The 18,723-nt window shown below is 44.3% G+C and overlaps 1 protein-coding gene across 1 annotated transcript; it reads left to right on the top strand.

Moving 5' to 3' along the window:
* The first annotated feature begins 562 nt into the window (after positions 1-562).
* Positions 563-3,540, top strand: FGFBP2 (fibroblast growth factor binding protein 2). Its single transcript, XM_055246522.2, has 2 exons — positions 563-1,313; positions 3,106-3,540. The coding sequence occupies exon 1, from the start codon at positions 622-624 to the stop codon at positions 1,291-1,293; it is 672 nt and encodes a 223-aa protein (XP_055102497.1). The 5' UTR covers positions 563-621; the 3' UTR covers positions 1,294-1,313; positions 3,106-3,540.
* Positions 3,541-18,723: the final 15,183 nt, after the last annotated feature.

Genomic DNA, 18,723 nt, shown 5'->3' with positions numbered 1-18,723 from the left:
GGGGGAGTGTCTCTGTGTCCCTCTAGCACACACATCCTCACACAACCTCACATAGTCTTTTTTGCATTTGCTAGGCCATCTTATAACACCTAGGCTCACAAAATTCTGGCTTCCTTTGGATTAACTATACCCATGGTCCCCCAAGACGGGGATTCCAAGGAGCAGGAGGGAGCCTCGAGGCAGCCCAGACTCCCAGCTACAAACCTCTCTTTCCAGAATTCCACTGCCACACCTTGGCATATACCAAATGTTGACAAAGAAGGCTGTTCCCGTACAAGGGCCAATTTTAGAGCAAGCTCCCTGTGGTTGGAAAACTATAAAACCCTCAGCCCCAAAGCTGTGTGTAGTGCTTTGTGCGTGACAGGGCTGGGGCAGATCTCTCTGAGGCACTCAGGAAAACCATTCCCTTTGCTTGTGGTGGGCGGCCCCTGGTGGCTGCTCTGCCCTTGCCAAGTGTTACGTGTCTAAGGTCTGTGGGCATGTTTCTCATTTGCTGCAAAACACCCTCCCCACCCTTGCAGAGAAAGAGTCTTTTGTGCAGCACCCTTTAAAGGGTGACTCGTCCCACTTGGGTTCTCTCTCCTGGTGCAGTGTTGCAGGCAAGTTTATCAGAGTATCGCCATGAAGTTCGTCCCCTGCCTCCTGCTGGTGACCTTGTCCTGCCTGGGGACTTTGGGTCAGGCCCCGAGGCAAAAGCAAGGAAGCACTGGGGAGGAATTTCATTTCCAGACTGGAGGGAGAGACTCCTGCACTATGCGCCCCAGCAGCTTGGGGCAAGGTGCTGGAGAAGTGTGGCTTCGCGTCGACTGCCACAACACAGACCAGACATACTGGTGTGAGTACAGGGGGCAGCCCAGCATGTGCCAGGCTTTCGCTGCTGACCCCAAACCTTACTGGAATCAAGCCCTGCAGGAGCTGAGGCGCCTTCCCCATGCATGCCTGGGGGCCCCGGTGCTGAGGCCATCCGTGTGCAGGGAGGCTGGGCCCCAGGCCCACATGCAGCAGGTGACTTCCAGCCTCAAGGGCAGCCCAGCGCCCAACCAGCAGCCTGAGGCTGGGACGCCATCTCTGAGGCCCAAGACCACTGTGAAACTCACAGAAGCAACACAGCTGGGAAAGGACGCGACGGAAGAGCTGGGAAAAGCCAAACCCACCACCCGACCCACAGCCAAACCTACTCAGCCTGGACCCAGGCCGGGAGGGAATGAGGAAGCAAAGAAGAAGGCCTGGGAACACTGTTGGAAACCCTTCCAGGCCCTGTGCGCCTTTCTCATCAGCTTCTTCCGAGGGTGACAGGTGAAAGACTCCTACAGGTAACACCCTTTCCTTTACTCACATACAAAGACTACGTGAGAGGCACTTAGCACTTTCACAGCTGCTGCAACCACATCAGAGTCTCAGTGTGTGTTTGGGGGTGGGGTTGAGGCTGTCTGTTGCAGAGCAGAGTAGATGAGGTGGTTCATCCGGAGTGGCACTGGACCCCGGTGATGCACAGGAATCACCTACAAGGAGCTCTAAAAATGCTGATGCCCAGGCCCCTCGCCAGACCGTTCCATCTATGTCTCCAACACAGTAGCGCAGGAATGTGGACTTTTAAAACTCTCGCCCAAGTGATTTGAATCTGCAGCCAAGGTTGAGAATCTCCTTGTGATGGGACCACCTCACTGTTAAACTGAGGCCTTTGGAATTCTGCCGGGTGCCGTTTCCTACTGAACCAAGCCTTTGCTGCAGCTGTTTGTGGCCGAGGTGCTATGTCATGGTGGAGGTGTCGCCACATCCCGTCTTGTTCTCAGTTTCCTCTCTTACAGTCCAGTTAGGGCGGGGAGTGCTGTGCACTGGGGAAAGTTTGAGTCAAATAATCTTCAAAGTCTTTCTCACAGCTCTCAAAGCCTTTAATTGTTTTTTTTTTATCACAGAAGAGAAAATCTAATGAATAACAACAGATTTAATCAACTCCAAGTATTGCTTTTAAAAGACCAAACTTTTTCTTGTGGAAATAAGGCTTATTTCTGATCTCTATCCTTAAATGCAGCAGCTTTCATTAATTTTGCACACAAGCAAGGAGTTCATTTACATGGGATTCTAGTCTTATTTGTGCACTTTGAGTTTAAAAGGAGAGTTTCTGAGGTTTTTCATATTATCTATGTAAGAAAAATAGGAACAAAGCAGATTTCCCGATAAATAGCACTTTGATAACTAATACCACAAAACAAATAAGGCTTTTTCTAAAAGGCAGCAAGAAATGTTGGGTCACAACAAAGTTGTTTTGGTGTCTCCTCTTCTGGGATGGAGGTTTTCTGCTTGTTTAATATTTCAGATCTGTCCCAGAGGAGAAAAGGGGCCACTTAAGCCAAAAAAAATTACTATTGAGGAGAGGTCCTTTTTTTTTTTGTCTTTTAAAAGTTGATTTTTTTGGTCTTTCTACAAATAACACATGCAAATCATTTGAAAAATTCAAACACAACAGAAAAATACAAAGAATTTTAAAACTGCATCCATAATCCCACCACACAGAGATAAAAAATGTTAACAGAAGAGTGCCCATTTAGACATCCATCTATGCGTATTTATACAGACGGGTGTACAGTTTATATACAGATGCATACAGGTGCTAAAGCTTAAAACAATACTTGATCCTGCAGATAAGCTGCATAGGACTACTGTATTAGGTTGCTAGGGCTGCCATAGCACAATACCACAGAATGGGTGGCTTAAACAGCAGAAATATATTTTCTCAGAATTCTGGAGACTGAAATTCCAAGATCAAGGTGTCAGCAGGATTGCTGTCTTCTGAGGACTCTCTCCTTGACTCATCGATGGCAGCCTTCTCGCTGTCATTCCTCTGTGTGGATCTGTGTCCTCATCTCCTTTTGTTAGGATACCATTCACACTGGGTGAGGTCCCACCCAAACAGCCCCATTTTACCTTAACCACCTCTTTAATGGCCCCTATCTTTAAATATAAACACTCCCTGAGGTACTGGAGGTTAGGACTTAAGTCTACGGTTTTTAGGTTTGGGGAGGGACACAATTCACACAATTCAGCTCATAACAACTAACAAAGAATTTTTCATCCCTTCTTTTTTTTTTTTTTTTTTTTTTTCAGAGCTGACCTCTCCCTGACAGAGAACCGTCTCTTTTTATATTATGCCGCTTTCAGTCCAACGTTCTCACACTGGAAGAAGGGAGTCTCTAATCAGATGCAACTGCCCAAATTCTTGATCTGCAGCTTCTCTGAAGTTTGGAAAAGAAATCTTCCTTTCTGGAGTTTGCAGAGTTCAGCAATATGATAGGGAACAGGTGCTGATGGGCCCAAGAGTGACAAGCATACACATCTACTTTTTATCTGTAGAAGTTTTGCTTTGTTGATCTGAGCCTTCTATGAAAGTTTAAATATGTAACACATTCATGAATTTCCAGTTTAGCCTTCTGAGCAAGACATGAATTTGTCACATTTCATTGCATGGTAACATGGACTTGGAGTTAGAGAAAGTTCAGTAAATAGCAGCTATGTTTGTGCAAAATAAAGGAATGATTTCAGAAATACGACTTTAGTCTTCTTAATGAACGCAATACCTAGATGCTATAGAGATCATGTATACCCATTAAGTCACTGTTATTTTATTCAGGGTGCCATCACGCATTACACAGACTAGGTGGCTTACACAACAGAAATGTGTTTTCTCACAGTGATGGAGGCAAGAAGTGCCTCAAGATGTCATCAAAGTTAGTTTCTCCTGGAGGGTCTCAGGGAAAATTGTTCAGTGCCTCTCTCTCAGTTTCTTAAAGTTGCTGGAATCCTTGACATTCCTTGGCTTATAGACATATCACTCTAATCCCTGCCTTTGTCTTCACATGGAATTTTCCCTTGCGTGTGTGTCAAATTTCCCTCTCCTGATAAGGGCACCAGCCATTGGATTAGGGTCCATCCTAATCAAGAAAGACCTTATCTTAACTCCATCATGTCTGCAAACACCCTATTCCCAAATAAGATCATATTCACAGATTCCAAATGGACATAAATTTTTGGTGGGCACTAGTCAACCCAGCAAAGCCACCCTGCAGCAATAGCAACTAGCCAAAAAGATAGAGAAGTGAACCTGAAAGAGAACAACCCTGTACACTCAGCAATTAAATTAATCAACAGAGTTGGAAAGGAAGAAAATTAGATTTTATTAGACATACGCAAAAAGTGACTCACTCTCTTCTTAATTTCGTATTTATCTTACCTAAGAACACATTAATAGTCCACTCTCTTTTTTTAATGGCTATTTATTTATTCGAGATGGGGTCTCTCTCTGTCACGCAGGCTGGAGTGCAGTGGTGCAATCTCGGCTCACTGCAACCTCTGCCTCCTGGGTTCAAGTGATTCTCCTGCCTTAGCCTCCCGAGTAGCTGGGATTACAGGCGTGTGCCACCATGCCCAGCTAATTTTTGTATTTTTAGTAGAGACAAGGTTTCACCATGCTGGCCAGGCTGGTCTCGAACTCCTGACCTCAGGTGATCCGCCCGCCTCGGCCTCCCAAAGTACTGGGATTACAGGCGTGAGCCACTGTACCTGGCCCACTAGTCCACTCTTGATGTACTTAAATTGTTTCCCCATCTAGCCCAGCAGTGCCCAACCCTAGCTATATAATGGAGTCACCTGGGGCAACTTTTCAAAAACACTGGTGCTTAGACGTCAGCACCAGAGGTTATGGTGTAACTGGCCAGGGACGGGGCCTGAGCATGTGCAATTTTACATTTCCCCTGGTGAGTCTAATATGCAGCCGAGTTTAAGAAACGCCACCCTTGATTAATTGAATTAGAATCTCTGGGGTGTATCCTAGGTAATTTCCAGGCAATTCTATGTGTAACCTGAGTTGAAGACTACTAATATGGCTTCTATATGTAGTTCACACAATTAAGAAATATTTATTCATCATCAGCTATGTCCCAGGCACTGTGCAAGACATTGGATAGGGGAGAGATGAACTAACTAACTAGGTTTCACATCTTAGAAGTGCAGTGAAGTAGTGAAAACCGAGACAACACATTGATGAGTGTAGGAGATGACACAGAAGGCTGTGGGTGGGGGCAGCCAGGGGACATTTGCTGGGGTTGAGTTTCTAAAATATATATACATCAAGCATCTGCTGTGACATACTAAGTCTATTTCTTATAAGGGCTCTGAGCCTTTCACTCGCCCCCTCATATAACTCTCACTGCATCCCTAAGAGGTAAGTAGTTTTATTCCCAATTATAAACCAAGGGACTTGAAAGCCTGGAGAGGTAAGTTGTACACAGCTTGTTAAGAGTCAGGACAGCAGAGAAATCCAGGTCCACCCAGTTCTAATGCTCATGGCGTTCAATTTATAAACATCACAGGATAGACTGGGATTTGTCACAGACCATTTTTCACCAACATTTTAAACTAAGATCACCATATAGCTGACCAGTGATTTTAAAGATGAAAATCTGTGCTACCCAAAGGGTGACAGGTGGGCCAGAGGCATCTGCTTCTGCTGGGGAGCTTTAGACATGCTAATTCTCGGCTAGGGGTGGTGGCTCATGCCTGTAATCCCAGCACTTTGGGAGGCCGAGGAGGGCAGATGACCTTAGGCCAAGAGTTTGAGACAAGCCTGGCCAACATGGCGAACCCTATCTCTACTAAAAAAATACAAAAAATAGCTGGGTGTGGTGGTAGGCACCTGTAATCCCAGCTACTCAGGAGGCTGAGGCAGGAAAATCACTTGAACCAGGGAGGCGGAGGTTGCAGTGAGCCAATATGGTGCCCCTGCACTCCAGCCTGGGCAACAGAGCAGGACTCCATCTCAAAAAAAAAAAAAAAAAAAAAAAAAATGCTAATTCTCAGGCCCCACCACATACAAACTGAACCACAGTATCTGGGGTGAGGCCCAGAAATGTGTATTTTAACATTTCCGTGTGTTCTATGCAGAGTAACATTGGCCGAGCAATATTTCAGTCATCCTAAAAGGAAAGGCTTTGTGAAACCTTAAAGCAGATAATTCTGACATAGGCTACAATACGGGTGAACCATGAGTACATTGTGCTAGATAAAATAAGCCAGTCACAAAAGACAGATATTGCATGATTCCACTGATGTGAGGTACCTAGACTAGTCAAAAATCACAGATACCAAAAGTAGAATGTTGGCTGCCAGAGACTATGGTGAGGTGAGAATGGGAAGTTAGTTTAATGTTTATAGAGTTTTAGTTTTATAAGATTAAAAGAGTTCTTGAAGTGGATAGCAGTGATGGTTGCATAACAAATGTAATTAATACTACCAAATTATATACTTAAAATTATTAAGATGGCGTATTTTATGATATACGTATTTTATTTGAATTTTGAAAAGAAATTTTAAAAAAGAAAAGGAAATTCTTTTCACAAGGTACTGAAATAACAGCATATCCATAAGAAAAATATGACTATCTACTATTACTAGATACAAAAAATAAACTGAAATTGGTTTATATACCGAAATGTAAAGGGTGGTTTCTCCCTAATACTAGGGGTGCTCCTTTCCTTCGACAGTGGCATAATCTATTTGTTCTAATTCAGTAACTGCTACATCCATCTTTATTAATCAAGTACTCACCCACACCCAGGCCTTCCTCATCGATGGGTCACCAATCATGAGGGCTGGGCACAGTAGTAGAACTCAGCCACTGAAAGAGTTCATTGCGGTCCACAAATTCTAGCAATTAATCATATGATCTTCCATATTCAATAACCCAAACCAGGGGCTGGCAGAAGCAACAGATTGGAGTCACCCTCTTTGTGTTGTCACTGATGGTGTCAAATAATGATGAAACCAGTGAAGATTCCCAGGTGGTAGGGTCAATTTTTTTTTTTTTTAAAGAAAAAGAGCAGTGGTTGAGAGATTTTATGGTGAAATCATAGACATAGAGAACCGATCTCCCTGAATCCCTGCCTCTTCTGTCCTGATTTTCTCCAAACACCTCCTCCAAGGGGAATGCTTCCTCTGAGGAGCAGCTGCATGTAATGCTCACACTGTCTGCTAAAGACATGTAGGCCACAGTGCAGATAACATCATCTGTCTAGCAATTTTCTCAGTCACATCTTCCAAAGTCTATCTTACCACTTAAAAATGATGCCAACCCAAGACCCAGGACATGAAATGTGCTTGAATGTTTTGTCCATTAGCCCACTACTGGGGGCACCATTGCTGTGAACAGTATGGCATTGTCTAACTACAAGTGAACCAGATACTAAGCCAAGCAGAGAACAGTCTCCAGTGCCACTATGGTGTGGCCAGAATCTGCCAGCTTCACAGAATGGCAACTCCATGATGACGGTTGTCAATTACCACTGCACACCAGTAATGGCCACCAGGTGACAGCAGAGGACCAATGTATTGTATTTGCCAGACAAAGTCAGGCCCCACCCCCAGAGCTAAGGATCCCTGTCACCTTTAGACTGAGAGATCAACTGTGGAGAGGAACCAAAGGAACCACAGTCCCAGTAGGCCATTTTATTCTCTGTGGCACTCAGGTGAGGTTTAACTTTTGAGCCTATTGTGTTAGTGGCAAGATTACCATCTCCAATCCAATAATGGATTGAGGCAGTGATGCTGGTCACCAGGGCTGGAAAGTCCAGTCACCCACTTTGTTTCATGTTGTCTCACCTCATATGCATCCTTTCCATGGCATCCACAAGGGTTACAAAAATGTCTCCTGAGGCTGCAGTAGTGGCTATCAATAGCTTATAGCCTCATAGAGAGTGTCCTTAATATACCAGTCAGTTGTCACCAACCAGGCAGCTTGCTGGCTGTACCCAAGAGTAGGTGAAAAAGGCATGTCTGATTCTTATGAGCACTGATAAGGCAAAGGTGATGGCTTTCCATATAGCTCATTGAGCAATGGGATCCTCCTGCAGTAGCTCTTCCAGAGTTGTCTCTGGAGCTAGATGGCTGCTGCCACCAGGTGGACACCAGCATATTTAGTCTTCAGTAAACCAAGCCCCAGCATCCTCACAGACTTCCTGGGAGTGGTCTCCAGGTAGTCAAAAGCTGTCCCTGTGAGTAATTAAGAGAGAGACAAGAAGACCCTAAAGGTGAGGTCTCAACTTACTTGTGTAAGGAGAATTATCTATGAGATCAGACTTGCCCTGTGAAGTGTTCCACTTCCATTTAATATGAGAAATCTGTGCATTTTCAATTCTGCCCTTAGTACTTGAGGGGAACCTGACAGGTGGGGCTTTAGTTTTTACAAATAAGGCAAATATTTGTCCAATTAGTCGAATGGATGGATTTAAACTGGTGGCATTGACCCACATGATCTCCACTACACATTCCTGCACTTACATTCAGCAATTCAAAGGTTATTTGATTTGGGGGGCATTTTTGACACTAGGACAATTATTGACATTTTTAACAATTATCAATCACACCTTCTGCAGAAAGAATTTAAGTGATTCCAGATGATGCATAAATTATGGCACCTAACCGCTTTCAATAAAATGGCTAAAAAAAATGAGCCTAAAAATCCTTTGCTAGGTGATACAGTTTGGCCCTATCCCCACCCAACTCTCAACTTGAATTGTATCTTCCAGAATTCCCAATGTGTTGTGGGAGGGACCCAGGGGGAGGTAATTGAATCATGGGGCTCAGTCTTTTCCCCATACTATTCTCATGATATTTAATAAGTCTCATGAAATCTGATGGGTTTATCAGGGATTTCTGCTTTTGCTTCTTCCTCATTTTTTCTTGCCACCACCATGTAAGAAGAGCCTTTCACCTCCCACCATGATTCTAAGGCCTCCCCAGCCATGTGGAAGTGTAAGTTCAATTAAACCTCTTTTTCTTCCCAGTCTCAAGTATGTCTTTATCAGCAGCATGAAAATCGATTAATACAGTAAATTGTTACCAGTAGAGTGGGGCGTTGCTGAAAAGATACCCAAAAATGTGGAAGCGACTTTGGAACTAGGTAACAGGAAGAGGTAGGAACAGTTCGGAGGACTCAGAAGAAGCCAGGAAAATGTGGGAAAGTTTGTCACTTCCTAGAGACTTGTTGAATGGCTTTGTCCAAAATGCTGGTAGCAATATGGACAATAAATCCAGACTGAGGTGGTCTCAGATGGAAATGAGGAACTTGTTGGGAACTGGAGCAAGGGTGACTCTTGTTATGTTTTAGCAAAGAGACTGGTGGCATTTTGCCCCTGCCCTAGAGATTTGTGGAACTTTGAACTTGAGAAGATGATTTAGGGAATCTGGTGGAAGAAATTTCTAAGCAGCAAAGCATTCAAGAGGTGACTTGGGTACTGTTAAAGGCATTCAGCTTTAAAAAAGAAGCAGAGCATGAAAGTTTGGAAAGTTTGCAGCCTGACTATACGATAGAAAATAAAAACTCATTTTCTGGGAAGAAATTCAAGCCAGCTGCAGAAATTTGCATAAGTAGCAAGGAGCCTAATGTTAATTCCCAAGGCCATGGGGAACATGCCTCCAGGCCATGTCAGAGACCTTCAGGGCAGCCCCTCCCATCACAGACCCAGAGGTCCAGGGGGAAAAAGTGGTTTAGGGGGCCAGGCCCAGGGTCCCTATGCTGTGTGCAGCCTTGGGACTTGGTGACCTGTGTTCCAGCTGCTCCAGCCATGGCTGAAAGGGGCCAATGTAAAGCTCAGGCTGTGGCTTCAGAGGGTGGAAGCCTCAAGTCTCGGCAGCTTTGAGTCTCACAGGGGCACCAGCTGCTGGGTCCATCCCGCAGACCCTGGCCAAGCAATGGATGAAAGGAGTACTCAGACACAGGCATGCAGTGTAAGAGCAGCGAGGGGGCTGCTGGCACTAGGGACCAAAGAAAAGAGCAGCCTCGATTAGCTGGAGCTGCTTGCTTTTATTTAGTACAGGCATAATGCCGAAAGCCTGGAGCAAACACAGTCTGTGGGTAATTAACATTTACTATTCTCCTTTTAGGGAACGGGTCACATGCTCTGATGATCAAAGATCATTTTCTGGTCAAAATGAGTAAACAAGCCTATTTAGATAAATTCCCATACACTCCCTTGTACCTACTTCTTGCCCTCTGCCTCAGGGTAAGAGAACAGCTGCCTTTATCTTATTCTCCCCGAAGCTTTGCAGAGCCTTCTGATCTTTCAGAAGGTTTGTGCCCTTTGCCTATAATTTGTCCCACCACCCTGACTGATCTCCTACAGTGTTGAGCCTGCAGATGCACAGAAGTCAAGAGCTGAGGTTTGGGAACCTCCGCCTAGATTTCTGAAGATGTATGGAAACGCCTGGATGCCCAGGCAAAAGTTTGCTGTAGGAGTGGGGCCCTCTTGGAGAACTTCTGCTGGGGCAGTGCAGAAGGGAAATGTGGGGTTGGAGCCCCCACACATAGTCCCTACTAGGGCACTGCCTAATGGAGCTGTGAGAAGAGGGCCACTGTCCTACAGACCCCAGAATGGTAGATCCACCAACAGCTTGCACTGTTGTGTGCCTGGAAAAGCTGCAGAGACTCAGCGTCAGCGCATGAAAGCAGCCAGGAGGGAGGCTGTACTCTACAAAGCCACAGGGACAGAGCCGCCCAAGACCATGAGAACCCACCTCTTGTATCAGTGTGACCTGGATATGAGACCTGGAGTCAAAGGAGATCATTTTGGAGCTTTAAAATTTGACTGCCTAGCTGGATTTTGGACTTGCATGGGCCCTGTAACCCATTTCTTTTGGTCAATTTCTCCCATTTGGAACAGCTGTATTTACCAAATACCTGTACCCCCATTGTATCTAGGAAGTAACTAGCATGCTTTTACAGGCTCATAGGCAAAAGGGACTTGCCTTGTTTCAGATGAGACTTCATACTGTCAACTTTTGGGTTAATGCTGAAATGAGTTAAGACTTTGGGGGACTATTTGGAAGGCATGATTGGTTTTGAAATTCAAGGACATGAGATTTAGAGGGGGCAGGGGCTGAATAATAAGATTTGGCTGTGTCCCCACTGAAATCTCAACTTGAATTGTATCTCCCAGAATTCCCATGTGTTGTGGGAGGGATCCAGGGGAAGGTAATTGAATCATGGGGTATGGTCTTTCCCATGCTATTCTCATGGTAGTTAACAAGTTTCATGAGATCTGATGGGTTTATCAAGGATTTTGGCTTTTGCTTCTTCCCCATTTTCTCTTATTGCTACCATGTAAGAAGTGCCTTTTGCCTCCTGTCATGATTCTGAGGCCTCCCCATCCATGTGGAACTGTAAGTCCAATTAAACCTCTTTTTCTTCCCAGTGCCAGGTATGTCTTTATCAGCAGCATGAAAATGAACTAACACACCAGGCATAAGAATGACACGATGGACTCTGGGGACTAAGAGGGAAAGGATTAGGAGGGGGTGAGGGAAAAAAGAGTACAAATTGGGTTCAGTGTACACTGCTTGTGAGATGGGTGCACCAAAATCTCACAAATCACCACTAAAAAACTTATTCATGTAACCAAATACCACCGGTTTTCCAAAAATCTATAGAAAAAAAAGACTAAAAACAATCCTTTGTTGTGTTTCTAACTACTAATATGTAACATATTTTTGTGCCCCACAATGATTACAGTTAATAATCAGCACAGAGGAACTCTTAAAGGACATATTTTGCCTCTAGATCAAGCCTAATGCCCTTCTGTAGGCAGCTGGGAGGTTTTGTAGCTGTTCCTTAAACAACATCTTTCTTACCTTACCATGAAGTCATTAAATAGCTATTGACACCCTAGAAATTAGAGCTGAGAAAGTCTTTAGACCTATTAAATGAGAGTGACCTGTTTTATGTGAGCACATATTCACCACCCCTCTCTAGCCTTTGAATTACTCACCCTTTGTCTCACACCTCCCTGGAAGTATCTGTTCCCTTTCTTTCTCTCCTTTTCTGTGGTCCTCTCTGCTTCTCGAAGCCAAACCAGGTCAGGCTGTGAACTGAAGAGGTACCAAGATTTCCCCTGCGCAGCTTTCTGCTGGACTTTTCCTAGAAGCATGCATCAGTTACTGCCAGATTTAGTTTTGGGTTGTGGTATCACTTTTCATCTTTTTCCATCAGAGTAAGAAAAAAGTACTGTACTTTCTCTACTACAGTGGGAGAGCTGGGCCCAACTTAGCAAACTAGTGCTTGTTGAAACGAAACACTTCAACAAACTTGAGGGAAGTCACTAAAGAAGTCAGTTTCCTCATCTTTATTTCAGGTGATAATAATGGCTACTCCTTATGGAGGACTATCGAGATCAGATGGGGCTGGGAGCAATGGCTCATGCCTGTAGTCCCAGGACTTTGGGAGGCCAACATAGGAGGATTGCTTGAGTCCAGGAGTTCAGGACCAGCCTGAGCAAAATAGCAAGATGCTGTCTCTGCAAAAATAAATAAATAAATAAATAAATAAATAAATAAAATAATTTTAAAAAGATCTAATATAGTAATAATACAAAGCAAAGGGCTTTGACAATGATATTGTGCTATGCAGATGCATAGTATGATTATAAATCAGGTAGACAGAGATAAACTTGATGAAACAGGAAGGAAAAACTCTTCATATATCGGACTGGTCTTCCTGGATAAGGTTGCCACATTTTATCTCAATGGAGTCACAGATGCTTCTGAAAACTGGAAATAGGAGTCTTGCAACCAAATCTGGGAAAAACATGAGCCAAAATCAGCCCAATCACTGCTAAATATGAAATCACATCACTGCTAAATACGAAAATTTGTCACAACATTTTGTTAGTGTAAGTTCTAAGCCTAAGACAAATTAAGTTGTTGAATTTATTCAGATAATTGTTTTAAAGGGAGAGTGAAACAGGTTTCTGGCCCTTTTTTTGTTTTCAGATCATTTAAATTGAAAGAAGGGGGACCATGTTACTAAATCAAACCTGCCCCAGGCCGGAGTCTAATTCTCTATCCCTCCCTTTGTCACACTCAGATGATACTGTCCTTCTGTAGGGTTTGTCTCCGCCGTGTTTGAAATGGTGTATAAGTTCTTAGGATGAGATGGTTATGGGATGCCTATACTGTTTTTCCTCTCCCAGTCCCCCAGTGGAATTTCTTCCCCTTGGTCATTCGGGAGTGACAGCCTGTGTTATCTCAGAGTTGCCCAAGTGGTGACCCCAAAGGACTCCAGAGCAGGGGCTGGCTTGGGGTAGGGACAATAGAGGACATTGGGCTAGAAGGGGGAGATGTAGGGATTCATGAAGCCGTTAAATTAGCAACATATTGCCAGACACAGTGGCTATAATCTCAGTGCTTTGGGAGGCCAAAGCGGGAGGATCATCTGAGTCCAGGAGTTCAAGACATGTCTGGGCAAAAAAATGAGACGCTGTCTCTACAAAAAAAAAACCCTTAAAACTTAGCTGGGTGTTGCGGTGTGTGCCTGCAGTCCTAACTACTTGGGAGGCTGAGGTGGAAGAATCACTGGAGCCCAGGAATTCGAGGCTGCAGTGAACTATAATTATGCCACTGCACGCTGGCCTAGGTGACAGAGTGAGACCCTGTCTCCAAAAAATATTTTACTTATTTATTTATTTATTTAGGGATGGAGTCTTTCCAGGCTGGAGTGCAGCAGTGTGATCGCAGCTGACTGCACTCTCTGCCTCCCAGGTTTAAGTGATTCTCGTGACTCAGCCTTCCGAGTAGCTGGGTCCCAGGGGCTCACCACCACCACCAACTAATTTTTGTATTTTTATTAAAGAGAATGTTTTGCCATGTTGGCCAGGCTGGTCTCAAACTCCTGGCCTCAAGTGATCTCCCCGCCTCGGCCTCCCAAAGTGCAGGGATTACAGGCACAAGCCACCGTACCAAGTCTAAAAAATATTTTAAAAGAACAAATAAAAATTAGTAACATTTATTGTAAACAAATGTACAATTCATTTTCAAATGACCGTAGATAGTATTGTGGTAAATAAAATGCAACTGTATTTAAAGACATTACCAAGTGTCCATGTGCTATTGTGGCACTTTTATTTTATTTTTATTTTTTAGATAGAGTCTCGCTTTGCTGCCCAGGCTGGGGTGCAGTGGCACAATCTCAGCTCACTGCAACCTCTGTCTCCTGGGTTCAAGTGATTCTCCTGCCTCAGCCTCCCAAGCAGCTGGGAATACAGGTGCCCGCCACCAGGCCAGGCTAATTTTTGTATTTTTGGTAGAGACGGGGTTTCACCATGTTTGCCAGGCTGGTTTCTAACTCCTGACTTCAGGTAATCCACGTGCCTCGGCTTCCCAAAGTGTCGGGATTACAAGCATGAGCCACCGCGCCCAGCCGTGTGGCACTTTTTGATAACATAGATTATGTTTTGATAACATCACACAGGTTATGTGAATACATTTTTTTGAATCAATGACCTGTTTTGGAGTCTGGCCCACCGTTCACTAGCTGTCTGGTCTTGAGTGATCTTTTATTTTCTCCTCTCCATAATGTGAATAATAACAGTACCTGTCTCCTAAGCATGATTCAAGGATTACATGAGATTATCCACACATATTCCAAGGAGTAATAGCTCAAGTCGTAGCTGCTGTCACTCTCACCATCACTGTTTCTCAGTCACAGTTTGTGATTGAGTGCTGCGACGGGCAGGTGTGCACAGTGTGGATGTTGTAAAAGGATCCTCATCCTCGGCAAGGTTGGCAGCCCCTGGCCTGGATGAAGCCTAAGCTGAAACCTTGAATGCTCCCCTGCAAACCTCTTTGTTGACTTTATCCATAGCTTTCTTCCAGCCCAAGTATACATTATAGATTCTCTCCCTTCTGGGAACAGCGCTCTCCTTCTGGGAGAACAGTTGCTCCTCCTCCAAACCCAACTGCATGTTTCAGAGGCCTGGGCCGCTCATCATAGAATCCTGCTCTTTGGCCGTGGTTGACAAGTCCAATGGCAGGAATGCGACTCAAGACCAACCTATCATATCTCTCGCTGGGACTGTTCGCACTCCTGCTTGGCTTGGAACTGGTGACACCCACGTTTCCCACGAAGTAGAGAAAATTAGTCTGAGAAAACAAAGTACAAATGCGGAGAAAAGCTGAGGTGATACAAAACCAAGCATGATGGTGACATTCAGGTTCCTTAATCTATGAGACTGGGTGGTTGTATTAATCATGTGCTTTGATGTTTTCAACTCATGCTCTTTTGATACCTTTGGGAGCCTTAAAAATTCAGGGAGAGACAGACCCTCTCTGGGTTAGCTAATTCCTAAAGATAACACAGTATGTTTGGGATCACGCCTGTCACATGTAAACCAACCATTCCCTTTATCTAACCCTCACATACCAAGCCAGTGTTAACCCTTACCCTAAATCTACCTGGAGACAGGACCAGACAGCCAGACCACATGCCCCAGAGCCTGCTGGAATTATTCAAACCAGCACATCCGAGACTGTGTTCTCCATCCAGCCTCGACTTCCCCTTGGAAACGATGATAAAGGCTCTGGCCTAGGTATTCCCTCGCTCCTGCTTCCACCACCTGACCCAAACCTCACGTTTCACCTGCTGAAGCCCTGTGTGCTGTGGAATGCTCCTTCTCTTTGGAAAGGTGAGTACAGTTATATCTGGGTATTTAAGGAGGATTAGTTCCAGGACCTCCACGGGTACTAAAATTTGCAGATGTTCAAGTCCCCTCTATAAAATGGCATTGTATTTGCATATAACCTATGCACATCTTCCTGTATACTTTAAGTCATCTCTAGATTACTTACAATACCTAATACAACATAAGTGCTATGTAAGTCATTGTTATAGTGTATTATTTATTTGCATTATTTTTCATTGTTGTATTTTTTATTGTTTTTTAAAAAAAATTTTGATCTGCAGTTGATTGAATCCACAAATGTGAAACCTGTAGATACAGGGGTGGGGGGAGGAGGTAACTGTAGTAAATTCTTTTTTCAATGGCATCAGCCTCTTTGTGTCATCATTCAGTCACGTTCATGAGTTAAAATCCCACAGGTACATTTTGGGACAGTTGAGCAGCCAGCAAGGTGACTCAGCGTTCCATAAGGACCACGCCTCCCGCTGCTCTTGGCTTGTTAGCTGACTGTGCCAACCACATATACTATACTATCTTTAGGAATCAGCTAATCCAGGGAGGAATTAGCTATACCTGGGAGGGCACTGCCGGCCGGTGGGGTGCCTGTGCTTTGGCTTCCATTGCCTTGTGCTACCTCTGCTGTGCCCTTTCACGGTTTTCTAGTCTAAACTGTGGCAAGGGAAGGACCGCAGATCTTGCTTTGCACAGGTAGTACCACTGGAAGTGAGAGAAGTCCCCAGTGCACACCTTATTGGACCAAATGACCCGGCAGGTGTGAGGTTAAGCAGGCAATTTGGGTAATTAGCACAGTAAACGCCTCCTGGAGAGAGGAGGAGCAGGGAGTGGCTGCCCCTAGGGTGCTTTGAGGGCACCAAGACTGATGACCTGCCTGCCAAGAATGTAGACAGGGCTCACCACAGAGCATTCAGGAGCTGGGCATTCAGGCCCAGGCACAACTCCCTTCTTGTAACAAATCTTCTCTTACTCTGGTGGACAAAGTCCTGGACAAGTGAGGTCCTCCTTGAACAGTCCATCATGGGTTGACATTGACTGCTGGGCCCCTGAGCATTGGGACTCTGTGAAGATACTCACCCATTTGATTCCAAATTTAGGCAGGTCCATCTCTAATGGTTGGCAGCGAGGTGTAGGGTGTCTCCCCATGGAAAACCATGACTCCTAGAAACCTTAAATATTGCTATATGGGCAAATCTCTTTGTTGTTTCTGGCCTTGCTGCTATTGTGATTTGTCCCTCGACCTGGTGGGGTGCAAGGGATCACATCCCTGGAGATAGAAGGTCCAATTCTTCATGAAAGAGGAAAAGACGATGAAGAATTCCCATGCTGCTCTCCCTGAGATGCCTGGAGATGTTCCTCAGCCTACGAAAGGTTGCCAATCTTCTGGCCAACATGCCTGGGCCCTTCCCAGATGCAGCTGCCTGATCTTGAACTTCCCACCATCCAGAACTGTGAGCTGAATAAACTCCTTTTCTTTATAATTACTTGGTCTCAAGTATTCAGTTATAGCAACAGAAAATGTACTAAGAAGTCAGTCTGGGTTCTTTCATTAATTTATGATCCAGTGGCTCACACCCTCCTAATAAGCCATTGCTTTAACCAAACATGGCCAAGGTAAGACTCACATCAACTCCAGTGGGTACTTAGTTGGAAAAGGATATGGCCTTTCCAAGTGGACATGGCCCTTACTCAGAAGTTCATCACAAAAATAACATCACCCCAGACAACATCACCTCTTAATTTGATGTCAAAACATCAGAGTGATGAGGTATCACAACTACAGCAATCATCAGAGAGTGAGCCATAGGCTCACCTGGTCAGGCCTAGGAACAGGAGCCAAACCATGTTCATCTTATCTTCCCTTGAGTGCCTAGTACTTCGCCTTGCTGAGAGTGGTTACTGAATAATGACTGAAGAGATGACATCCCCTTTCCCCCACTGTTGAGCTGTCTTTGCATAATTGCAGTCTCTTGAGAAATTCTTGTCTGCCTCTGGTAGGCTAGATGTCCCAACTCGAAGCACCACAGCTTTCCCTCCAGCATAGTCACTAACCTCCGTATTGTCATGACTGATATCCTTGACTTTTCCCCTATTGTCTGCTAAATCCTCAAGGGTAAGGACCATTTTTCTTGACTGCGCTTCCAGCCAATCATTAACACTGAGGGCCTGGACATAGTAGGTGCTTCATGCTTGCTTTTAGGACGAATGAAGAAATGACTGAGTGGTAGTAGAAATGGGGTCTCGTTAGGGTCCAGCCTTGCAGAGTCTCATTCCCCTGCTCATTCCTGTCTTCTCTTAAGCAGCATGCCACATGTGTGGGTCCTTTTGCTCTTTGTGTAAGGGCATTCAGCACAGAAGGGTATCCTGTGCTGAATACCCATACAGGTCTTTTCAGACGTGCTTTTCTAGTTTGGTTTTTCTAAATATTGTCACCTCTGCATGTGAAGAAAGGGATGTGGTCATAAGCCAATGTGCCTCGTGACTCTCAGCCTTAACACCAAGAAAGGGCAGCTTACCTTCTCCCTTTTTCAGCTTTCCAAGGGAGCAACTGGTGCTCTTTGTAGCACACATGATCTAGAGGCTGAAAATCCAAAAGGGAGACTCTCTAGGTCCTTCTTTTGCTCCAAGATAGGAAGGGAGGTGGCATATGGAAATGTGCACTTGTGTGGGGTTTTGTGATGTGTGTGCATGTGTGTGGGAATGCGTGTGTATTTGTGAGGGCTTTCTTATGTGCATGTATGTGGGGGTATCTTGAAAAATGTTATCCAAAAGACACAGACCTCTTTAAAGGGTGTTTGACTGTTTAAGAATGATTTGCTTAAAAACAAAGATCCAAAAAGCAAAGAAGTGATCAAAAACTTGATTTGTAGGGACAATTGATTATAGCAGAGCTAAAAACAAAAAATTTACAAAAAGAAAACACTGTATAAGGCTTTGAAATCGCCCTATTCTTTGAGAAAAAATACCTATTATTATTAAGTGGTTTCATACTAGTGGCTGATATTCTAGCATTTTTGACTTACTACAAATAGTAGTTTCATATGATTTAACCTAACACAAAAATTGGAGTTAGGTTTCAAACGTGTTGAGAATCGGAATCAACCATTAAACATTGTTTCTAAAAACATGTTGATACGATTCCACTGCTGGATATATACCCAAATGAAAATCATTCTACAAAATATATATATATATATAAATTTTTAAAAAA

This window comes from Symphalangus syndactylus, chromosome 16 (genome assembly GCF_028878055.3).
Source record: "Symphalangus syndactylus isolate Jambi chromosome 16, NHGRI_mSymSyn1-v2.1_pri, whole genome shotgun sequence".
Classification (NCBI taxonomy): Eukaryota; Metazoa; Chordata; class Mammalia; order Primates; family Hylobatidae; genus Symphalangus; species Symphalangus syndactylus.
The sequence above is the reverse complement of the archived record's forward strand: the minus strand, read 5'-3'. Positions and strand labels throughout refer to the sequence as shown.